General features: G+C 41.8%; 1 protein-coding gene across 2 annotated transcripts; it reads left to right on the top strand.

The window, feature by feature from the left end:
* The first annotated feature begins 1,951 nt into the window (after positions 1-1,951).
* Positions 1,952-17,919, top strand: LOC106568911 (beta-hexosaminidase subunit beta). 2 transcript variants are annotated; one of them, XM_045692491.1, is made up of 14 exons: positions 1,952-2,395; positions 2,871-3,022; positions 4,501-4,566; positions 8,135-8,181; positions 8,480-8,590; positions 8,747-8,848; positions 9,173-9,305; positions 9,549-9,729; positions 10,565-10,651; positions 10,841-10,913; positions 11,404-11,578; positions 15,538-15,628; positions 15,770-15,874; positions 17,502-17,919. In XM_045692491.1, the coding sequence occupies exons 1-14, from the start codon at positions 2,133-2,135 to the stop codon at positions 17,563-17,565; spliced, it is 1,650 nt and encodes a 549-aa protein (XP_045548447.1). In that variant the 5' UTR covers positions 1,952-2,132; the 3' UTR covers positions 17,566-17,919. The 2 variants fall into 2 exon arrangements, with proteins under 2 accessions (XP_045548447.1, XP_045548451.1); XM_045692495.1 differs by lacking the exons at positions 1,952-2,395; positions 8,135-8,181.
* The last annotated feature ends 330 nt before the right edge of the window (positions 17,920-18,249 follow it).

Genomic DNA, 18,249 nt, shown 5'->3' with positions numbered 1-18,249 from the left:
CAACGGAAGGGAGAAGTAATAAAACAGTAAAATAGTCAGTGAGAAAGAGTCTGCCGACTCAAATCTAAGAGTAGTACAATTTACTCACCTGCAGAACTGTGCCCTTTATTACAAACAGACACATTTTATCCTGATCCGTCAGAAGGCCTATATAGCCTATAGCCTACCTACACTCTGTAATGTAGACATGAGTTCAGATTTCCACACCATACGAGGCCTACTGAATGATAAAATGCACAAAATATGATTTATATTAGGCTACATTTGATTTCCATGAAGTCAACTTCCTTAAAGGGAAACGTCATCATTTTCCAACTTCATAGTCATCAACATCAACGTGAAAATGGTGCATTTCTACGTTTTGTACTAAAACATAGAGGAAGATAAACGTTTCCAATGACATCATAGGTGTGCATCATGTGATTTTGATCAATTGTGAGTAGGTATTGCCTACTAATTGTATACTAATTGGTTGTTGATGTCATTGGAATCACATATTTCTCTATCAGGAGTGTTTCTGGACAAAAAACAAACGGAATGGGGCTAAACACAGGCAAAATCCTAGAGGAAAACCTGGTTCAGTCTGCTTTCCACCAGACACTGGGAGATTAATTCACCTTTCAGCAGGACAATAACGTAAAACACAAGGCCAAATCTACACTGGAGTTGCTTACCAAAAAGACTGCCTCACAGTTAAAATCTATGGCAAGACTTAAAAATGGTTGTCTAGCAATGATAAACAACCAATTTGACAGAGCTTGAAGAATTTTGAAAATAATAATGTACAAATATTGTACAATCCAGGTGTGCAAAGCTCTTAGAGACTTACCCAGAAAGACTCACAGCTGTAGTCACTGCCGAAGGTGATTAAACATGTACTGACTCAGAGATGAATATTTCAGGGAGACATTTCTGTATTTAATTTTCAATAAATTTGCAACATTTCCAAAAATATGTTTTCACTTTGACATTATGGGGTATTGTGTGTAGAGGGGTGAGATGTGTTTTGTTGCTTTAATCCATTATGAATTCAGTGTGTAACACAATAAAATGTGGAATAAGACAAGGGGTATGGTATACTTTCTGGAGGCTCTGTACGTGTGTGCCAATATACACGTGACCAGAGGCCTGGCCATGACCCAACATAGTCTAGTGTACAAATTACGTGGAATCTACATTTTGCCTGCCAGGGTCTTTACACCTAAATGTGTTCATATTTGTAAAATATAATGGACAGACAGTACGTTTAGATGGATATAGGTCATTTTGGCATGCAACATTGGCAAAATTCCAAAAGTTTTACTGCCGAAACATATTGTCACAAATAATTAATCCACTTAGAAATTGTGAAATGGTGAGATATTGTTGAGATTGATGTGATACTGAATGAAAACATCATTAGAGTCTGAAACAACTTTGTGAAACATGACTGTTTTTGTGACAACATCGCCACTTGCTGGAGAAAATTAAAGCTTGAGAAAAGGTTGATTCTAGAACGTTCAAAGAGCAAGGAGTCATATTATAAAGTCTTCTTACTCACTGAACATCGAACATTCCTTTGGTCAATGTTCAGGCAGCCGGTGTAATATGTGACCATAGGTACTGGCTAGATTACCCCTCAACCTGCTTATGTATTTTGTTCATATGCTTTTTTTAACCATGATCTATTTATGTGGCAATAAGACTTTAATCCATCCGGTGGGGATGAGAGCAAATAAACATAAACATGTTGTAATGTGTTTGTGGAAATATTCTAGATATTCATACTTGTAGTAGGCATTTACAATAAATAGCCTAGCTATCTTGAGGACCTCTAAATCATAAATAATGTATTTATATTTCCTTTACATTATTTATGAGTTGAAAGTCCTCAGATAGCTAGATTGAAAGGTCATCTAGCCAGTCCCTATGGTCACATGTTACACTGGCTGCTTGACCATTAACCAAACAAATGCTCGGTTTTCAGTGATGTACTGTCTCATGGCTCAATAGATAAACAGAGACATATGAGATGTCTTATATGATTTGCTAGATTAGATTTCGTCCCATTTCCACATTGATTCAAGCCCCACCCGCTCGAGGCTAATACAGTCTTGCCAGTTGTCAGCAGACTGGCAACACCATAGGACATCATGTTTGCGACGCTGAAGTTTGCAGCGTTGTTGCTCGCGGTTGTTGTCTGCTGGGCAACGCAAGATTATGATTATAATGACGCTGAAATAGACGAGGAGCCTACTTTGGGTGATTCTCCGTATGGATCTCTTTGGCCGTTGCCTCAGAAAGTCCAAATATCCACGGTAGTATTCAAACTCAGCGGTGCTAGCTTCCATATATTCGACGCTAAAGAATCGTCTTCTGGTGCGAGCTGCAGACTTCTTCAAAATGCATATCGAAGGTAAATAACAGGCATCAGCATGCTTTCATGATTTATTTGTTTTGCGTTAGCTCCTTTTAAAGTGGCAATATGCGTGTTTTTTTTTTTACTTTTAAATGAATGTACCCATTGATTCTTGAAGAGTATAAATTAATTGCCTCATAAGTTTATGAATGAGGCGTTACATTTCTCCAGCCCCAACCCTAAACTGTTTACCTCAAAAGGTGTCGCTTGTTATTGTTTAAACTTCAGATGTCCCATTTCAATAACGTTTGCTTTAAATGCCGGTAGTCAATTTTTATTTAATTAGGCTTACAGATGTATCAATCTGAACGTTTTTCAAAAGTACGAGATAAATTAATGTATAAATACAAATGGCTTGCTGCTGAAGTGTATTATGGATAGACATTCTACTTACATACATTCCTTCTCTTCCTGGGGTTCTAGACCAATTGTCACAAACATGACACACTGGTTTTGTTCCTCCTTCCTTTAGGTATGATGAGTACATCTTTACCAGTTCCAGAAAGCAAGGGCAAAACAAGAGCAAAAAGGCATTGGCCTCTGACATGTCTGAATTACAGGTGTGGATCACATCAGCTGACTCTGAGTGTGACAGCTACCCCAGTGTGACATCTGACGAGTCATGTGAGTGCACAGGCATGGTGTTTGTCTTACCTTTCCATTTTAGTCATTTAGCAGACACTCTTATCCAGAGCGACTTACAATTATAGTGCATTTGTAACTGGTGTGAATTGGCTAGTTAGTTAGCGGGGTGCGCGCTAACAGCGTTTCAATTTGTGACGTCACTCACTCTGAGACCTTGAAGTAGTTGTTCGCCTTGCTCAGCAAGGGCTGCGGCTTTTGTGGAGCGATGGGTAACGATGCTTCGTGGGAGGCAGTTGTCAATGTGTGCAGAGGGTCCCTGGTTCGAGCCCAGGTAGGGGCGAGGAGAGGGACGGAAGCTATACTGTTACATTGGTGCCGTGACCCAGATCACTGTTTGCTGCGGCAAAGGAGGAGGTCAAAAGGGGGTGAGTTTAACCGGTGTGAAATGGCTAGTTAGTTAGCGGGGTGCAAGCTAACAGCGTTTCAATCGGTGACGTCACTCAATCTGAGACCTTGAAGAAGTTGTTCCCCTTGCTCAGCAAGGGCTGCGGCTTTTGTGGAGCGATGGGTAACGATGCTTCGTGGGAGGCAGTTGTCGACGTGTGCAGAGGGTCCCTGGTTCGAGCCCAGGTAGGGGCGAGGAGATGGACGGAAGCTATACTGTTACACATTCATCTTAAGGTAGCTAGGAGAGACAACTACATATCTCAGTCATAATATGTACATTTTACCACAATAAAACTGCTGTCAGCAAAGTCAGTGCTAGTAAGAAAAGACAGGTGCTGGTGTTCTAAGACAGGGTCTGTATGCACAAAGACTTTCAGAGTGTGCTAACACAGGATCTGATTTCTAAAGCATATGGTCAGGGGGGACCTAATCCCAGATCAGCACTCCTGAGACTCAGTGACTATGGGCCCATGTTTTCAAGTTTGGACTGGAGCAGGATAAATGCAAATGGAAGAGACTTCAGTCGTATAGTGGAGGGGCCTCCCCAGAGGGCTCGGGGTCTCATCATCCCACACCAGTGCTTAGGGGAGTATTATCCTCTGGTGCGGTTTACGTCTGCCAGTATATTTTACGTAAGTAGTAGACCAAGAGGGAGACCCATTGGATGAGATGGTCAGAAGGGCGGTACCTCTGACCTTCTCATCCAATGGGTTTTGAGATGGAGTTGAGAAGAGCAGACGCAAGGAATCAAGGAAATGCAATTGAGATTATCCCACAGAGGGATTACCTGGATTGTTTTGGAGATAATGGATTTATTCAACGGTCAGGTCTTTGTTGTGAAGGCCCTTAGCTACTGTTTCATGAATGCACACCAGTGGTACACATGCAAGTTTGGTTGTGGACGAGTTTCAAGGCCCCAAACTAATAGAGAAATGAATGTATTTACTTACACATCAAAGAAGTAGATGGGTAACCATGACACATGCTTGTCTTTGAATCAATATGCATTATTGGATGTTAACACATTTTAAAACACAACATAGGACTGTGTTCTCTCTGCCTTTCCACAGACAAACTGTCAGTGGACTCTCCTGTTGCTGTGCTGAAAGCACCTAAGGTGTGGGGAGCTCTGAGAGGTAGGGGTCATGGCTTTTATTCTACACACTGTTTATATTCTGATGAAGAGGTTTGTTCAAGACGTCACGACATCCTCTATTTTCATACTGTAATAACCCTTTATTGTTCTGCATGCTTATAACATTCCACTTGTTTTCATAACCCAGGTGCAACTTTTGTGGTTGCCTTTAGAGTTTCTTGTGTCTAGACCTTGAGAGCTACAGGAAGTACTAACTAGAGGTCGACCGATTATGATTTTTCAACGCCGGTACCGATTTATTGGAGGGCCAAAAAAAGGCCGCTACCGATTAATCGGACAATTTTTATTTATTTGTAATAATGACAATTACAACAATACTGAATGAACACTTATTTTAACTTAATATAATACATAAATACTATCAATTTAGCCTCAAATAAATAATGAAACATGTTCAATTTGGTTTAAATAATGCAACAACAGTGTTGGAGAAGAAAGTAAAAGTGCAATATGTGCCATGTAAAAAAGCTAACGTTTAAGTTCCTTGCTCAGAACATGAAAACATATGAAAGCTGGTGGTTCCTTTTAACATGAGTCTTCAATATTCCCATGTAAGAAGTTTTAGGTTGTAGTTATTATAGGACTATTTCTCTCTATACGATTTGTATTTCATATACCTTTTGACTATTGGATGTTCTTATAGGCACTTTAGTATTGCCAGTCTAACAGTATAGCTTCCGTCCCTTTCCTCACTCCTACCTGGGCTCAAACCAGGAACACATCGACAACGGCCACCCTCAAAGCAGCGTTACCCATGCAGAGCAAGGGGAACAACTACTCCAAGTCTCAGAGCGAGTGACGTTTGAAACGCTATTAGCACGCACCCAGCTAACTAGCTAGCCATTTCACATCGGTTACACCAGCCTAATCTTGGGAGTTGATAGGCTTGAAGTCATAAACAGCGCAATGCTTGAAGAATTGCGAAGGGCTGCCGGCAAAACGCACGAACGTGCTGTTTGAAGGAATGCTTACGAGCATGCTGGTGCCTACCACCGCTCAGTCAGACTGCTCTATCAAATATCAAATCATAGGCTTAATTATAGTATAATAAACACACAGAAATACAAGCCTTAGGTCATTAATATGGTCGAATACGGAAACTATCATCTCAAACAAAACGTTTATTTTTTTCAGTAAAATACGGAACGGTTCCGTATTTTATCTAACGGGTGGCATCCCTAAGTCTAAATATTCCTGTTACATTGCACAACCTTCAATGTTATGTCATAATTACCTAAAATTGTGGCAAATTAGTTCGCAACGAGCCAGGCGGACCAAACTGTTGCATATACCCTGATTCTGCGTGCAATGAACGCAAGAGAACTGACACAATTTCACCTAGTTAATATTGCCTGCTAACCTGGATTTCTTTTAGCTAAATATGCAGGTTTAAAAATATATACTTCTGTGTATTGATTTTAAGAAAGGCATTGATGTTTATGGTTAGGTACAGTCGTGCAACGATTGTGCTTTTTTCGCAAATGCGCTTTTGTTAAATCATCCCGTTTGGCGAAGTTGGCTGTCTTTGTTAGGAAGAAATAGTCTTCACACAGTTCGCAACGAGCCAGGCGGCCCAAACTGCTGCATATACCCTGACTCTGTTGCAGAGGTGACACATTTTCCCTAGTTAAAATAAATTCATGTTAGCAGACAATATTAACTAAATATGCAGGTTTAAAAATATATACTTGTGTATTGATTTTAAGAAAGACATTGATGTTTATGGTTAGGTACACGTTGGAGCAAGACAGTCCTTTTTCGCGAATGCGCACCACATCGATTATATGCAACGCAGGACAGGCTAGATAAACTAGTAATATCATCAACGATGTGTAGTTAACTAGTGATTATGATTGATTGATTGTTTTTTATAAGATAAGTTTAATGCTAGCTACAACTTACCTTGGCTTCCTACTGCATTTGCGTAACGGGCAGGCTCCTCGTGGAGTGCAATGTATAGCAGGTGGTTAGATCGTTGGACTAGTTAACCGTAAGGTTGCAAGATTGAATCCCCAAGCTGACAAGGTAAAAATCTGTCGTTCTGCCCCTGAACAAGGCAGTTAACCCACCGTTCCTAGGCCGTCATTGAAAAAAAGAATGTGTTCTTAACTGACTTGCCTAATTAAAAAATATTATAAAAAATAAATAAAATCTGCAAATCGGTGGCCAAAAATACCAATTATTGATTGTTATGAAAACTTGAAATCGGACCTAATTAATTGGCCATTCCATAACCTGATCTTTGAGACTTATACTTTCCATAGTACTGTTGTCCTGAGAGGAAAGCTTGCAAGTAAGCATTTCATTGTACTGTTTACAACACTACACTGTTTCCTGTGCATATGGCTAACTTTGATTTGAGACATATCCAGGTTTGCAGCAGTGTGTTGTAAATGGGGATGTAACAATTCACCGATACCCGTCGGTCACAGATTCAAATGTTTAAGATACAATTGCATTGGTCCGCGGACCACAAACTGACCCAAATGTAGCATACATCGGTCAGAAAATCTATTCAAACGTTCTGAATCAGCAGTTCAATGTGTTGTTGTTGCTCATATTACGTTCTTCATACCTTCCGAAAAGACCATCTATTGTGACAACTGAAGTCCTATCCTTCAGTGTCAAACTGCATGTGACTATTTTGTTGTTGATCTACAAGTCATTTTGAATGCAGAACAACTCAAGGCGATATCAGTAGCCTAGTCAAACTGCGCACTGTGCGGCAGGTGGCCTAGCGGTTAAGAGGTTGGGCCAGTAACCGAAAGCTTGCCGGTTCGAATCCCAGAGATGATTAGGTGACATCTATTGATGTGCCCTTGAGCAAGGCACTTAACCCTAATTGCTCATGTAAGTCGCTCTGGATAAGAGCGTCTGCAATAGTGTTGGTAGTTTTGCTTTAAACAGAGTATTTGGTCGTTTTTTGATATACAGGGTAAAGTTGATAACTTCATAACGAGGACAGCAGTCACTTTTGCGAGGAGAACTGTGTGGCAGAAGCGAGAGAAGAGAAGATCACTCTGTTAACTTCCAAACGATCAAACCCATTTGATTTTGAGATATGTGGGGGGGTGAAATCCAAAGTTGTGCCATGTATTGGCTTTGTCATAGCTAATTTCTAAACGATAAATATTGATACTAGCTCAAACATTTAATCTGCAAAAATGACAAGTGTGTGATGGTGATTTCAGAACCAAAGTGGGGGACCAAAAACAGGCTACAGTGCACCCACCTAATCTGATAGTGGTAATGAGATGGTAGATGCCTAGTCTCCCTTATGGCTCAACTCAGGGGCCTACATAGTACATGCACTATAGACATACATCATTTACACACACACCACATATCAAACCGACTCTTATGAATCGTTTCAAACTAAACTAAAACGTATCTGTCCTGTATGGTATCGGAGCCCATACGTTTAGATGCGTATCGAATCCTCTTGAAATGGTAAGGTGCACATCCCTAGTTGTAAAGCATGTCTTTGCAATCGTTGCGATTGTGACTGTTGATTAACCATTGTCTGTGTCTCGTTTCCTAATTGCTAGGTCTGGAGACTTTTAGCCAGTTGGTGTATAAGGATGAATATGGAGCAGTAAGTTTGCGTTAGTGCCATGTGAATAGTTTGCTACATTCAACCAGGAGGCCTTACCAATGTCTGAACACCAGTCGTATGATTGCGGAAGTAAACTACCTCACCGGTTTTCATTTGTTATTATTCCAAGTGTTTTGTATTGCATCAACACATTTGGACATTCAGTTGCCCTCAATTTAGCAAGCTATTTTCAATCCAACATTGTGGTTTTGGCCTCAGTATTCATTATATATAAGTAGTTTAAATTGTACCAATATTTCAATAATACTTTCATTTTAAAATTGTTTTATTTTCACAGAAAAGCATCAATAGGACAGACATTCACGACTTCCCACGGTTTGCACATCGAGGCCTCTTATTGGACACCTCTCGTCACTTCCTGCCCATCAAAGTCATTTTAGCCAATCTGGTAAGAGGACGATACATGGATCCTGATTTCAGTTCACTGTGTTGTTATGGTTAAATGTTTGCATTGGCCATATGTTCAAATCATTTTCAATTTGTAATAATGGCATAACATAACGTCATACTCATAACATCATGTTCTCCCCCAATCCATACACAGGAAGCCATGGCGTGGAACAAATTCAATGTGTTCCACTGGCACATAGTAGATGACCCCTCCTTCCCTTACCTGAGCCGTACCTTCCCCCAGCTGAGTCAACATGTGAGTGGATGGGCGTTGTTATTGATATCCTGGTACCATTTCAGCTGCTATGCCTTCAGTTTTCACATACCTGAAAGGACTAGATGGGTGAAGGGGATATGGTGGAAGTGAAATGTGAAAAGAATATGGTCAGTGCTTCACAAGGCCTATTGGAGGGCTAGGTAGAGCCATCATATTGCTAACACATCTGTAATCATAGATGTAGGGATATATAACCAGTCTAAACTTCATTGTGATCATGAAGTACAGGACGTGCATAAATGATGCATGTTTCATATAAATGTCAAATGTGTGTAGATAACTTTTTCTATCCTGTGACTGCAGGGAGCATACCAGCCGTACACACATGTGTACACGCCTTCTGATGTGAAGATGATCATCGAGTTTGCTCGCCTAAGGGGCATTCGGGTTGTCCCCGAGTTTGACACCCCTGGGCACACTCAGTCATGGGGCAAAGGTGAATGTGAGGTCATTCAGATGAACATTTTCTGGCTGTATCGAGGGGTTCATTTCTAGGGGGTCAGGGTTGTCTTTTGTCCTTTAGACATGCACATTTTCATAATATTTTTGTAAGAATTTAACTGAAATATGCAGCTACCTGATATTGCATTGGTTTTATCTGCACCAAATGACTCCTCTTTCCTCTCGAATGCACCCATCTCACTCATGCTTCCCTCCCCCTCATGCTCACCCCTTCCAGGGCAGAAGGACCTGCTGACCCCCTGTTACTCTGGAGCCAGCCCCTCTGGTTCGTTCGGACCGGTCAACCCCATGCTCAACACAACCTATGACTTTATGAGCATGTTCTTCAAGGAAGTCAGCACAGTGTTCCCTGATGCCTACGTCCATCTGGGAGGAGACGAGGTCAACTTCAGCTGCTGGTGAGACAGGGACATTTAACATGCATTTTCCAATGGGAGTTACAGTTAATATATTCATTTACATTTACGTCATTTAGCAGACGCTCTTATCCAGAGCGACTTACAAATTGGTGCATTCACCTTATGATATCCAGTGGAACAACCACTTTACAATAGTACATCTATATCTTTTTTGGGGGGAGGGTAGGGGAGGGTTAGAAGGATTACTTAATCCTATCCCAGGTATTCCTTAAAGAGGTGGGGTTTCAGGTGTCTCCGGAAGGTGGTGATTGACTCCGCTGTCCTGGCGTCGTGAGGGAGCTTGTTCCACCATTGGGGTGCCAGAGCAGCGAACAGTTTTGACTGGGCTGAGCGGGAACTGTGCTTCCACAGAGGTAGGGGGGCCAGCAGGCCAGAGGTGGATGAACGCAGTGCCCTTGTTTGGGTGTAGGGACTGATCAGAGCCTGAAGGTACGGAGGTGCCGTTCCCCTCACAGCTCCGTAGGCAAGCACCATGGTCTTGTAGCAGATGCGAGCTTCAACTGGAAGCCAGTGGAGTGTGCGGAGGAGCGGGGTGACGTGAGAGAACTTGGGAAGGTTGAGCACCAGACGGGCTGCGGCGTTCTGGATGAGTTGTAGGGGTTTAATGGCACACTTAACCACAGCACCCACTTAACCACAGACTCCTCATCCACTACAAATGTATGACCACAATAATTGTCAATAGCCAACAGCCATGTGACACTGGCTTGTTTGACACTCAATGGAAATTAAATCACAGAAACCCGTACGGTAGGCCGTGTCTTGGCTCACATCAATAAAAATCACTTCTACTTTCTGCCTCTGTGATCCACAGGAAGTCCAACCCTGACATCCAGAAGTTCATGGAGCAGCAAGGCTTTGGGATGGACTACAGCAAGCTGGAGTCTTTCTACATGCAGAGGTGTGGCTTCATTCAGACCTCTGGATGGCCTTAAAGTGAAACAAATTACGTTGATCAGTCATTCGGCCAACCTGAGAAACCGTAACTTATCCATATGTTCTCAAAGATTTCCTCTCCTTGATTTCCACTCTTTTTTTCTGAAGCTTAATTATTCACGTTATCATGTGGTTATTTTCTGTCACATGATAGGCTCTTGGATATCGTCACCACTACCAACAAGGGCTACATGATCTGGCAGGAGGTCTTTGACAACGGTGTTAAGGTAGCCGAACAACAGCAGTTATCAGCACTGGCAGATTGAAAAGTAGCCACTCCGATGTCTAGAAATCAAAGGGTCATTTTCTGAAATCAAATTCTGATACTTCTATAATCAAAATATCTTCAGTTACCCTACTCAATTCTTACCTTGTGTTTACATAGTAGTACATTTAGCTTCATGGCTTGGCTTCTATAGTTTCCCCCCTGTTAGAGTTGGAAAGGAAAAGATAATACTAATACTATCTGATAACCACCAGAACTTAAAGTCTGTGTCTGTTTGAGCTTGCCTGGATTAATAGACCAATAGAAAAGTCCCAAAACTGAAAATGCCACCCATTCGAGGAAGCTTAATCGAATTCCCATCAGACTCAAGCAAACGCTCAATGTATTTGAATCGATCGGCTATTTGAAACCCAAGTCTGACCACCACATCCACAAATAATGCACAGACAAACATGTTTTCTGAGTCTAACAAATCAGTGTAATACTTGCAGTTGAAGTCGGACACGGTAGTGCATGTGTGGATGGGGAACAAGGTGGAGGAGGAGCTTCAGAAGGTGACGGAGGCGGGCTTCACCACCATCCTCTCCGCCCCCTGGTACCTAGACTACATTAGCTATGGACAGGACTGGCAGAAGTACTACAGAGCCGAGCCACTCGGCTTCAAGGGTCAGTTGGCTTCATCAGATGGTGTTTTTATACTCTCAACGTATTTTATTTATTTATTTATTTATGGAAATTGCTCTGAGTTTTAGCCTAACACGCCAAGGCTGAAAATGCCAAAATGGTGATTAAAAACTGAAAGACCTCACTCAACAGGTTTGCGCTTGGATATTGCACAGCTGTATCGAAATCTCTGCTCTCTGGAAGAAAGTTGTTGTATGGCGATGGTGACTGTTGGAAGGCGGGTTTGGCTCCATATTGTGCCATTAGCTCTTGCTGGTTTTGAGAGCAGCCTATTCAGTTGAAAAAGTGTCTTGTTTAAATCCATTACAAATGTTTCTCCATCCTGGTCTTGGGTTCCCAAAGGGGTGTTTTTGCCTTACCACTAAAAACCTTATTCATATCATCAAAGCTTGATGATGAGTTGATCATTTGAATCAGCTATGTAATTTTAGGGCAAAAAATAAAATGCCCCTTTGGGTCCCCAGGACCATTATTGAGAAACACTGTATTACAATGTTGACAGGGGGCCCGAAGTATACATCTTCATGGCTTGTTGCAGTGTATTACTTTCCAAATACTATCCCTGACAATTCCTACGTTGTCAGTTATTTTCCTTTCTGTACATGTTCACTTGGCATTCATGATGCGTTGTTTTTCAGCTGCACAATGCTTCTCTTATATCAGGGTTACATTCAAGACCAGCAACACTGTACCATGTTAAACATTATGAGCAAGAAGTTGACATACAGTGTATTCAGAACCCTTCCCTTTTTCCACATTGTTACGTTACAGCCTTATTCTAAAATTGATTAAATAAATAAATCCTCATTAATCTACATACAATACCACATACTGACAAAGCGAAATCAGGTTTTTAGACATTTTTGCAAATGTATTAAAAAAAAATATATATGTGTGTATGTGTATATGTATGTGTGTGTGTAGTCTTGAAATTGGGCTCAGGTGCATCCTGTTTCCATTGATCATCCTTGATGTTTCTACAAGTTGATTGGAGTTCACCTGTGGTAAATTTAATTGATTGGACATGATTTGGAAAGGCACACATCTTTCTATATAAGGTCCCATCAAGCCATAAGGTCGAATTAATTGTCCGTAGATCTCTGAGACAGGATTGTGTTGAGGCACGGATCTGGGGAAGGTTGGCAAAAAAATTCTGCAGCATTGAAGGTCCCGAAGAAGACCGTGGCCTTCATTTTTTTAAATGGAAGAAGTTTGGAACCACCAATACTCTTCCTAGAGCTGGCCCCTTGGCCAAACTAAGCAATCAGGGGAGAGGAGCCTTTGTCAGGGAGGTGACCAAGAACCCAATGGCCATTCTGACAGAGCTCCAGAGTTCCTCTGTGGAGATGGGAGAACCTTCAGCGGCAGGGAATTGGAGACTCAGGCTCGAGGGAAAGATGAATGGAGCAAAGTACAGAGGGATCCTTGATGAAAACCTGCTCCAGAGCGCTCAGGACATCGACCCTAAGCACACAGCCAAGACAACACAGGAGTGTTTGCGGGACAAGTCTCTGAATGTCCTTGAGTGGCCCAGCCAGAGCCCGGACTTTAACCCAATCAAACATCTCTGGAGAGACCTGAAAATAGCTGTGCAGCGATGCTCCCCATCCAACCTGACAGAGCTTGAGAGGATCTGCAGAGAAGAATGGGAGAAACTCCCCAAATACAGGTGTACAAGCTTGTAGCTTCATACCCAAGAAGATTCGAGGCTGTAATCGCTGCTTCAGGTGCTTCAACAAAGTACTGGGTAAAGGGTCTGAATACTTATGTCAATATCATATTTCAGTTTATTTTTAATACATTTGCAAACATTTCTAAAATCCTGCTTTTGCTTTGTGGTATTGTGTGTAGATTGAGTGGGGGCAAAAAACTATTTGATCTAGTCTTCCCTGTGGCTCAGTTGGTAGAGCATGGTGTTTGCAACGCCAGCATGGTGTGTGCAACGCCAGGGTTGTGGGTTCGATTCCCACGTGGGGCCAGTACAAGATGTTTTTTTAAATAAAATAAATGCATGCATTTATTTAATGCATGCTCTGGATAAGAGCGTCTGCTAAATGACTAAAATGTAAATTTTAGAATAAGGCTAACAAAATGTGGGAAAAATCAAAGGGTCTGAATACTTTCTGAATGCACTGTAAAACCTTACAAATGCAGCCAACTCTGTATTGTGATGTCTACCCCAAAGAGAGACAAATGCCAATGCACTGATATAAACCACCCCACCGGAAGCGTCTGACAAGAGGACCGCTCCTTCAATTGGTCACTGCTATGTTTCGCATCTTGAATGCAAGCTTATCCATGAGAGCTCTGCTGTGGCATTTTGTTTTTCTATTTAATGTTTTTCTCTCCAAAAAATACTACTCTACCCTAATTAGTACTAATAATACTCCTAATTGCTAAGGCTATTTCTCAATCACATGTTGCATGTGTATATATGTGTGTGTCTGCTGTATGTAGCTAAAGGCAGGCTCACTAATCCACATGTGGAAAGGCAACCAGCAGCAGTACCAGGCTGAGATGACGAGGGTCACAGCATCAGGCTACCAGACCCTGCTATCCACACCCTGGTACCTCAACCGCATCTCCTACGGCCAAGACTGGTAGGCCACTTACAAGTTCGACCCACAGAACTTCAATGGTGTGTGCCCTATATGGCTGTGTTTACACAGGCAGATAAATTCTGATATTGTTCTCCACTAATTAAAAAAAATAATATATATATATATGGGGAAAAAACAATCAGAATTAGGCTGCGTTTACATTGGCAGCCCATATAGATGCTTTGGACAGGCTTTATTTCTGAGAAAGTACCATTCCTCGGCTCTTACTTGTCTTTGCTGTGTTAGTTCAACTCGTGCATCCTTAAAATGTCCAACTTATTTGGTGCTTGTTCATGTTAAGGTTTGAGGAGTTTTTAGTTTGTCGTTTTGCACACTGGCCCCAACACTCATCACAAACCCAGTGGTGTAAAGTACTTAAGTAAAAATATTTTAAAGTACTTCGTAAGTCTTTTTTTTTTTGGTATCTACTTCACTATTTATATTTTTGCCAACTTTTACTTCACTACATTCCTAAAGAAAATAATGTACATTTTACTCCATACATTTTCCCTGACACCCAAAAGTACTTGTACCATTTTGAATGCTTAGCAGGACAGGAAAAGGGTCCAATTCACACACTTATCAAGAGAACATCCCTGGTCGTCCCTACTGTCTCTAATCTGGTCGGACTCACTAAACACATGCTTCGTTTGTAAATGATGTGTTAGCCAGGGGCACACTGTAAATGAAAAAACATGAAAATCGTGCCGCCTAGTTAGCTTAATATAATGAATTTTAAATTATTTATACTTCTACTTTTGATACCTAAGTACATTTTATCAATTACATGTACATTTGATACTTAAGTATATTTAAAACCAAATAGTTTTAGACTTTTACTCGTCGTATTTTATTGGATGACTTTTACTTGAGACATTTTCTATTGAGGTATCTTTACTTCTCAAGTATGACAATTGGGTACTTTTTCCACCACTGACGATACCTCACTCAATATTAACAGTAGGGCAGCAAAAACCAATACAGTGAATGACTCGCTTTATAGTTTGTTGATAAAGACTTTGCCTGGCCCTGCTGTTCTAGAGTGCTAGTGGATTCATGTGACACAGTTCTGAGGTCACCCACTTTCTGAGTCTGAATAGGGAAAACGCTCCCCGTGCCAAAAGCAATCTGCTTTTTTTCTTATGAGCCGATGGTCACACGGTTTGGATTTCTGTGCAACTAAGTGCAAGCCTGTTGACTGAAGTAGCAGAAAAATATCCCTCCAGAAACTCTGTTTACATGGTAAGATTAAATACAGATATTGACATACATAAATGTTTACATATGATGTTTATGTGAATGTGATTACCCCCTGACCCCTAAATTACCCTTTGAACCCAGGCACAGATACCCAGAAAAAGCTGGTGATTGGAGGAGAGGCATGTCTGTGGGGAGAATATGTGGATGCTACCAACCTGACCCCTAGACTCTGGTACACCAGGCAACACCACATTAATAATAATGAAACATCCTTTCTCTCATCTATCTCACACATATGTTCAGCAATGTTATAGCCTACAGTTTAATTACTAAGAAGTCTTGGTCCCATAACGTGTTTCTCTCCTATGCTCAGGCCCCGTGCCAGTGCTGTAGGGGAGCGGTTGTGGAGTGACAGGGATGTGAGGGACCTAAACGATGCCTACAGTCGTCTAGCCAAGCACCGCTGTCGCATGGTCCAGTAAGTCGTGCCCATAGAGATACATAAACTCAGCAAAAAAAGAAACATCCTCTCACTGTCAACTGCATTTATTTTCAGCAAACTTAACATGTGTAAATATTTGTATGAACATAAGATTCAACAACTGAGACATAAACTGAACAAGTTCCACAGACATGTGACGAACAGAAATTGAATAATGTGTCCCTGAACAAAGGGGGTGTCAAAATCAAAAGTAACAGTCAGTATCTGGTGTGGCCACCAGCTGCATTAAGTACTGCAGTGCATCTCCTCCTCATGGACTGCACCAGATTTGCCATGATGTGAGATGTTACCCCACTCTTCCACCAAGGCACCTGCAAGTTCCCAGACATTTCTGGGGGGAATGGCCCTAGCCCTCACCCTCTGATCCAACAGGTCCCAGACGTGCTCAATGGGATTGAGATCCGGGCTCTTCGCTGGCCATGGCAGAACACTGACATTCCTGCCTTGCAGGAAATAACACACAGAACCAGCAGTATGGCTGGTGCCATGGTCATGCTGGAGGGTCATGTCAGGATGAGCCTGCAGGAAGGGTACCACATGAGGGAGGAGGATGTCTTCCCTGTAATGCATAGCGTTGAGATTGCCTGCAATGACAACAAGCTCAGTCCGATGATGCTGTGACACACCGCCCCAGACCATGACGGACCCTCCACCTCCAAATTGATCCCGCACCAGAGTACAGGCCTCAGTGTAACGCTCATTCCTTCGACGATAAACGCGAATCCGACCATCACCCCGGTGAGACAAAACGGCATGACTCGTCAGTGAAGAGCTCTTTTTGCCAGTCCTGTCTGGTCTAGCGATGGTGGGTTTGTGCCCTTAGGCGACGTTGTTGCCGGTGATGTCTGGTGAGGACCTGCCTTATAACAGGCCTACAAGCCCTCAGTCCAGCCTCTCTCAGCCTATTGCGGACATGCAGTTGTTGTTGCCATCCTGTACCTGTCCTGCAGGTGTGATGTTCAGATGTACCAATCCTGTGCAGGTGTTGTTACACGTGGTCTGCCACTGCAAGGACGATCAGCTGTCCGTCCTGTCTCCCTGTAGCGCTATCTTAGGCGTCTCACAGTACGGACATTGCAATTTATTGCCCTGGCCACATCTGCAGTCCTCATGACTCCTTGCAGCTTGCCTAAGGCACGTTCATGCAGATGAGCAGGGACCCTGGGCATCTTTCTTTTGGTGTTTTTCAGAGTCAGTAGAAAGGCCTCTTTAGTGTCCTAAGTTTTCATAGCTGTTACCTTAATTGCCTACTGTCTGTAAGCTGTTAGTGTCTTAACGACCGTTCCACAGGTGCATGTTCATGAATTGTCTATTGTTCAGTGAACATGCATGGGAAACAGTGTTTTAAACCCTTTACAATGAAGATCTGTGAAGTTAATTCATAAAGATCCAAATATCTTTGAAAGACAGGGTCCTGAAAAGGGGACGTTTCTTTTTTTGCTGAGTTTACTTCTCTGTATTATTATTCTATTTCATTCCATGGTGGCCCCCCAGTCGTAGTAAAAAGAATCATCACCTCTTGACGGTAGTATACAATGTGGTAACTCTCTCTTCCTGTCCTCTCTCTCTTGACTGGTAACTCTCTCCCCCCCACCCTCCCCAGGCGTGGTATCCCAGCTGAGCCTCTCTTTACAGGTTACTGTGCACATGAGTACAAAGGGGTATGAAAAGTGAAGACCACTGTGATCGTCTTCATGACTTCATTGATGCACTGATGCGAGCCAAAATTTGTTTTTTTAACAATGTTTTCCAGAACAATCCTCATTCCATGTAATGTCACATTGATCTTGTTTTTAGAAAACCATTTTTTTTTTATATGAATGTATGATTCAAATGATTAATAATTACATTTTAGTCAATTAGCAGATGCTCTTACAGCGACTTGCAGTAGTTAGTGCATACATTTTCATTTTTTTTTTTATACTGGTCCCATTGTGGGATTCAAACCCTGAAATTGCAAGCTCCATGCTCTACCAACTGAGCCACATGGGACTTAATAATAATAAACCTTTGCAAGGTCAGTTGTCTGTGTACAGTGCTGTGGACACCTGAAGTGTGATAGTTACATACTCATGGAAATGACACATTTCATCACAAGATCATCTTTCATACAATGTCTATACATTTTACTACAATATGTTCAGCAGCACTACTATATGCGCTCATACACAGACTACCATGTTCTTGATTAATCTGTTTGCACAGCAAACAACCTTACAAGAGTATTGACAGGTGGCATTCCTGGATTACATTTACATTCAAACATCATGTATATTCCACAGAAACATACTATAACCACTGAATTGTGCTATTGTTCGGTACAAAAGTCCATTAGTCCAATCCTAATCTCT

The sequence above is a fragment of the Salmo salar genome, chromosome ssa01 (genome assembly GCF_905237065.1).
Source record: "Salmo salar chromosome ssa01, Ssal_v3.1, whole genome shotgun sequence".
Classification (NCBI taxonomy): domain Eukaryota; kingdom Metazoa; phylum Chordata; class Actinopteri; order Salmoniformes; family Salmonidae; genus Salmo; species Salmo salar.
Note: the sequence above shows the minus strand (reverse complement) of the source record. Positions and strands in the feature narration are given on the sequence as shown.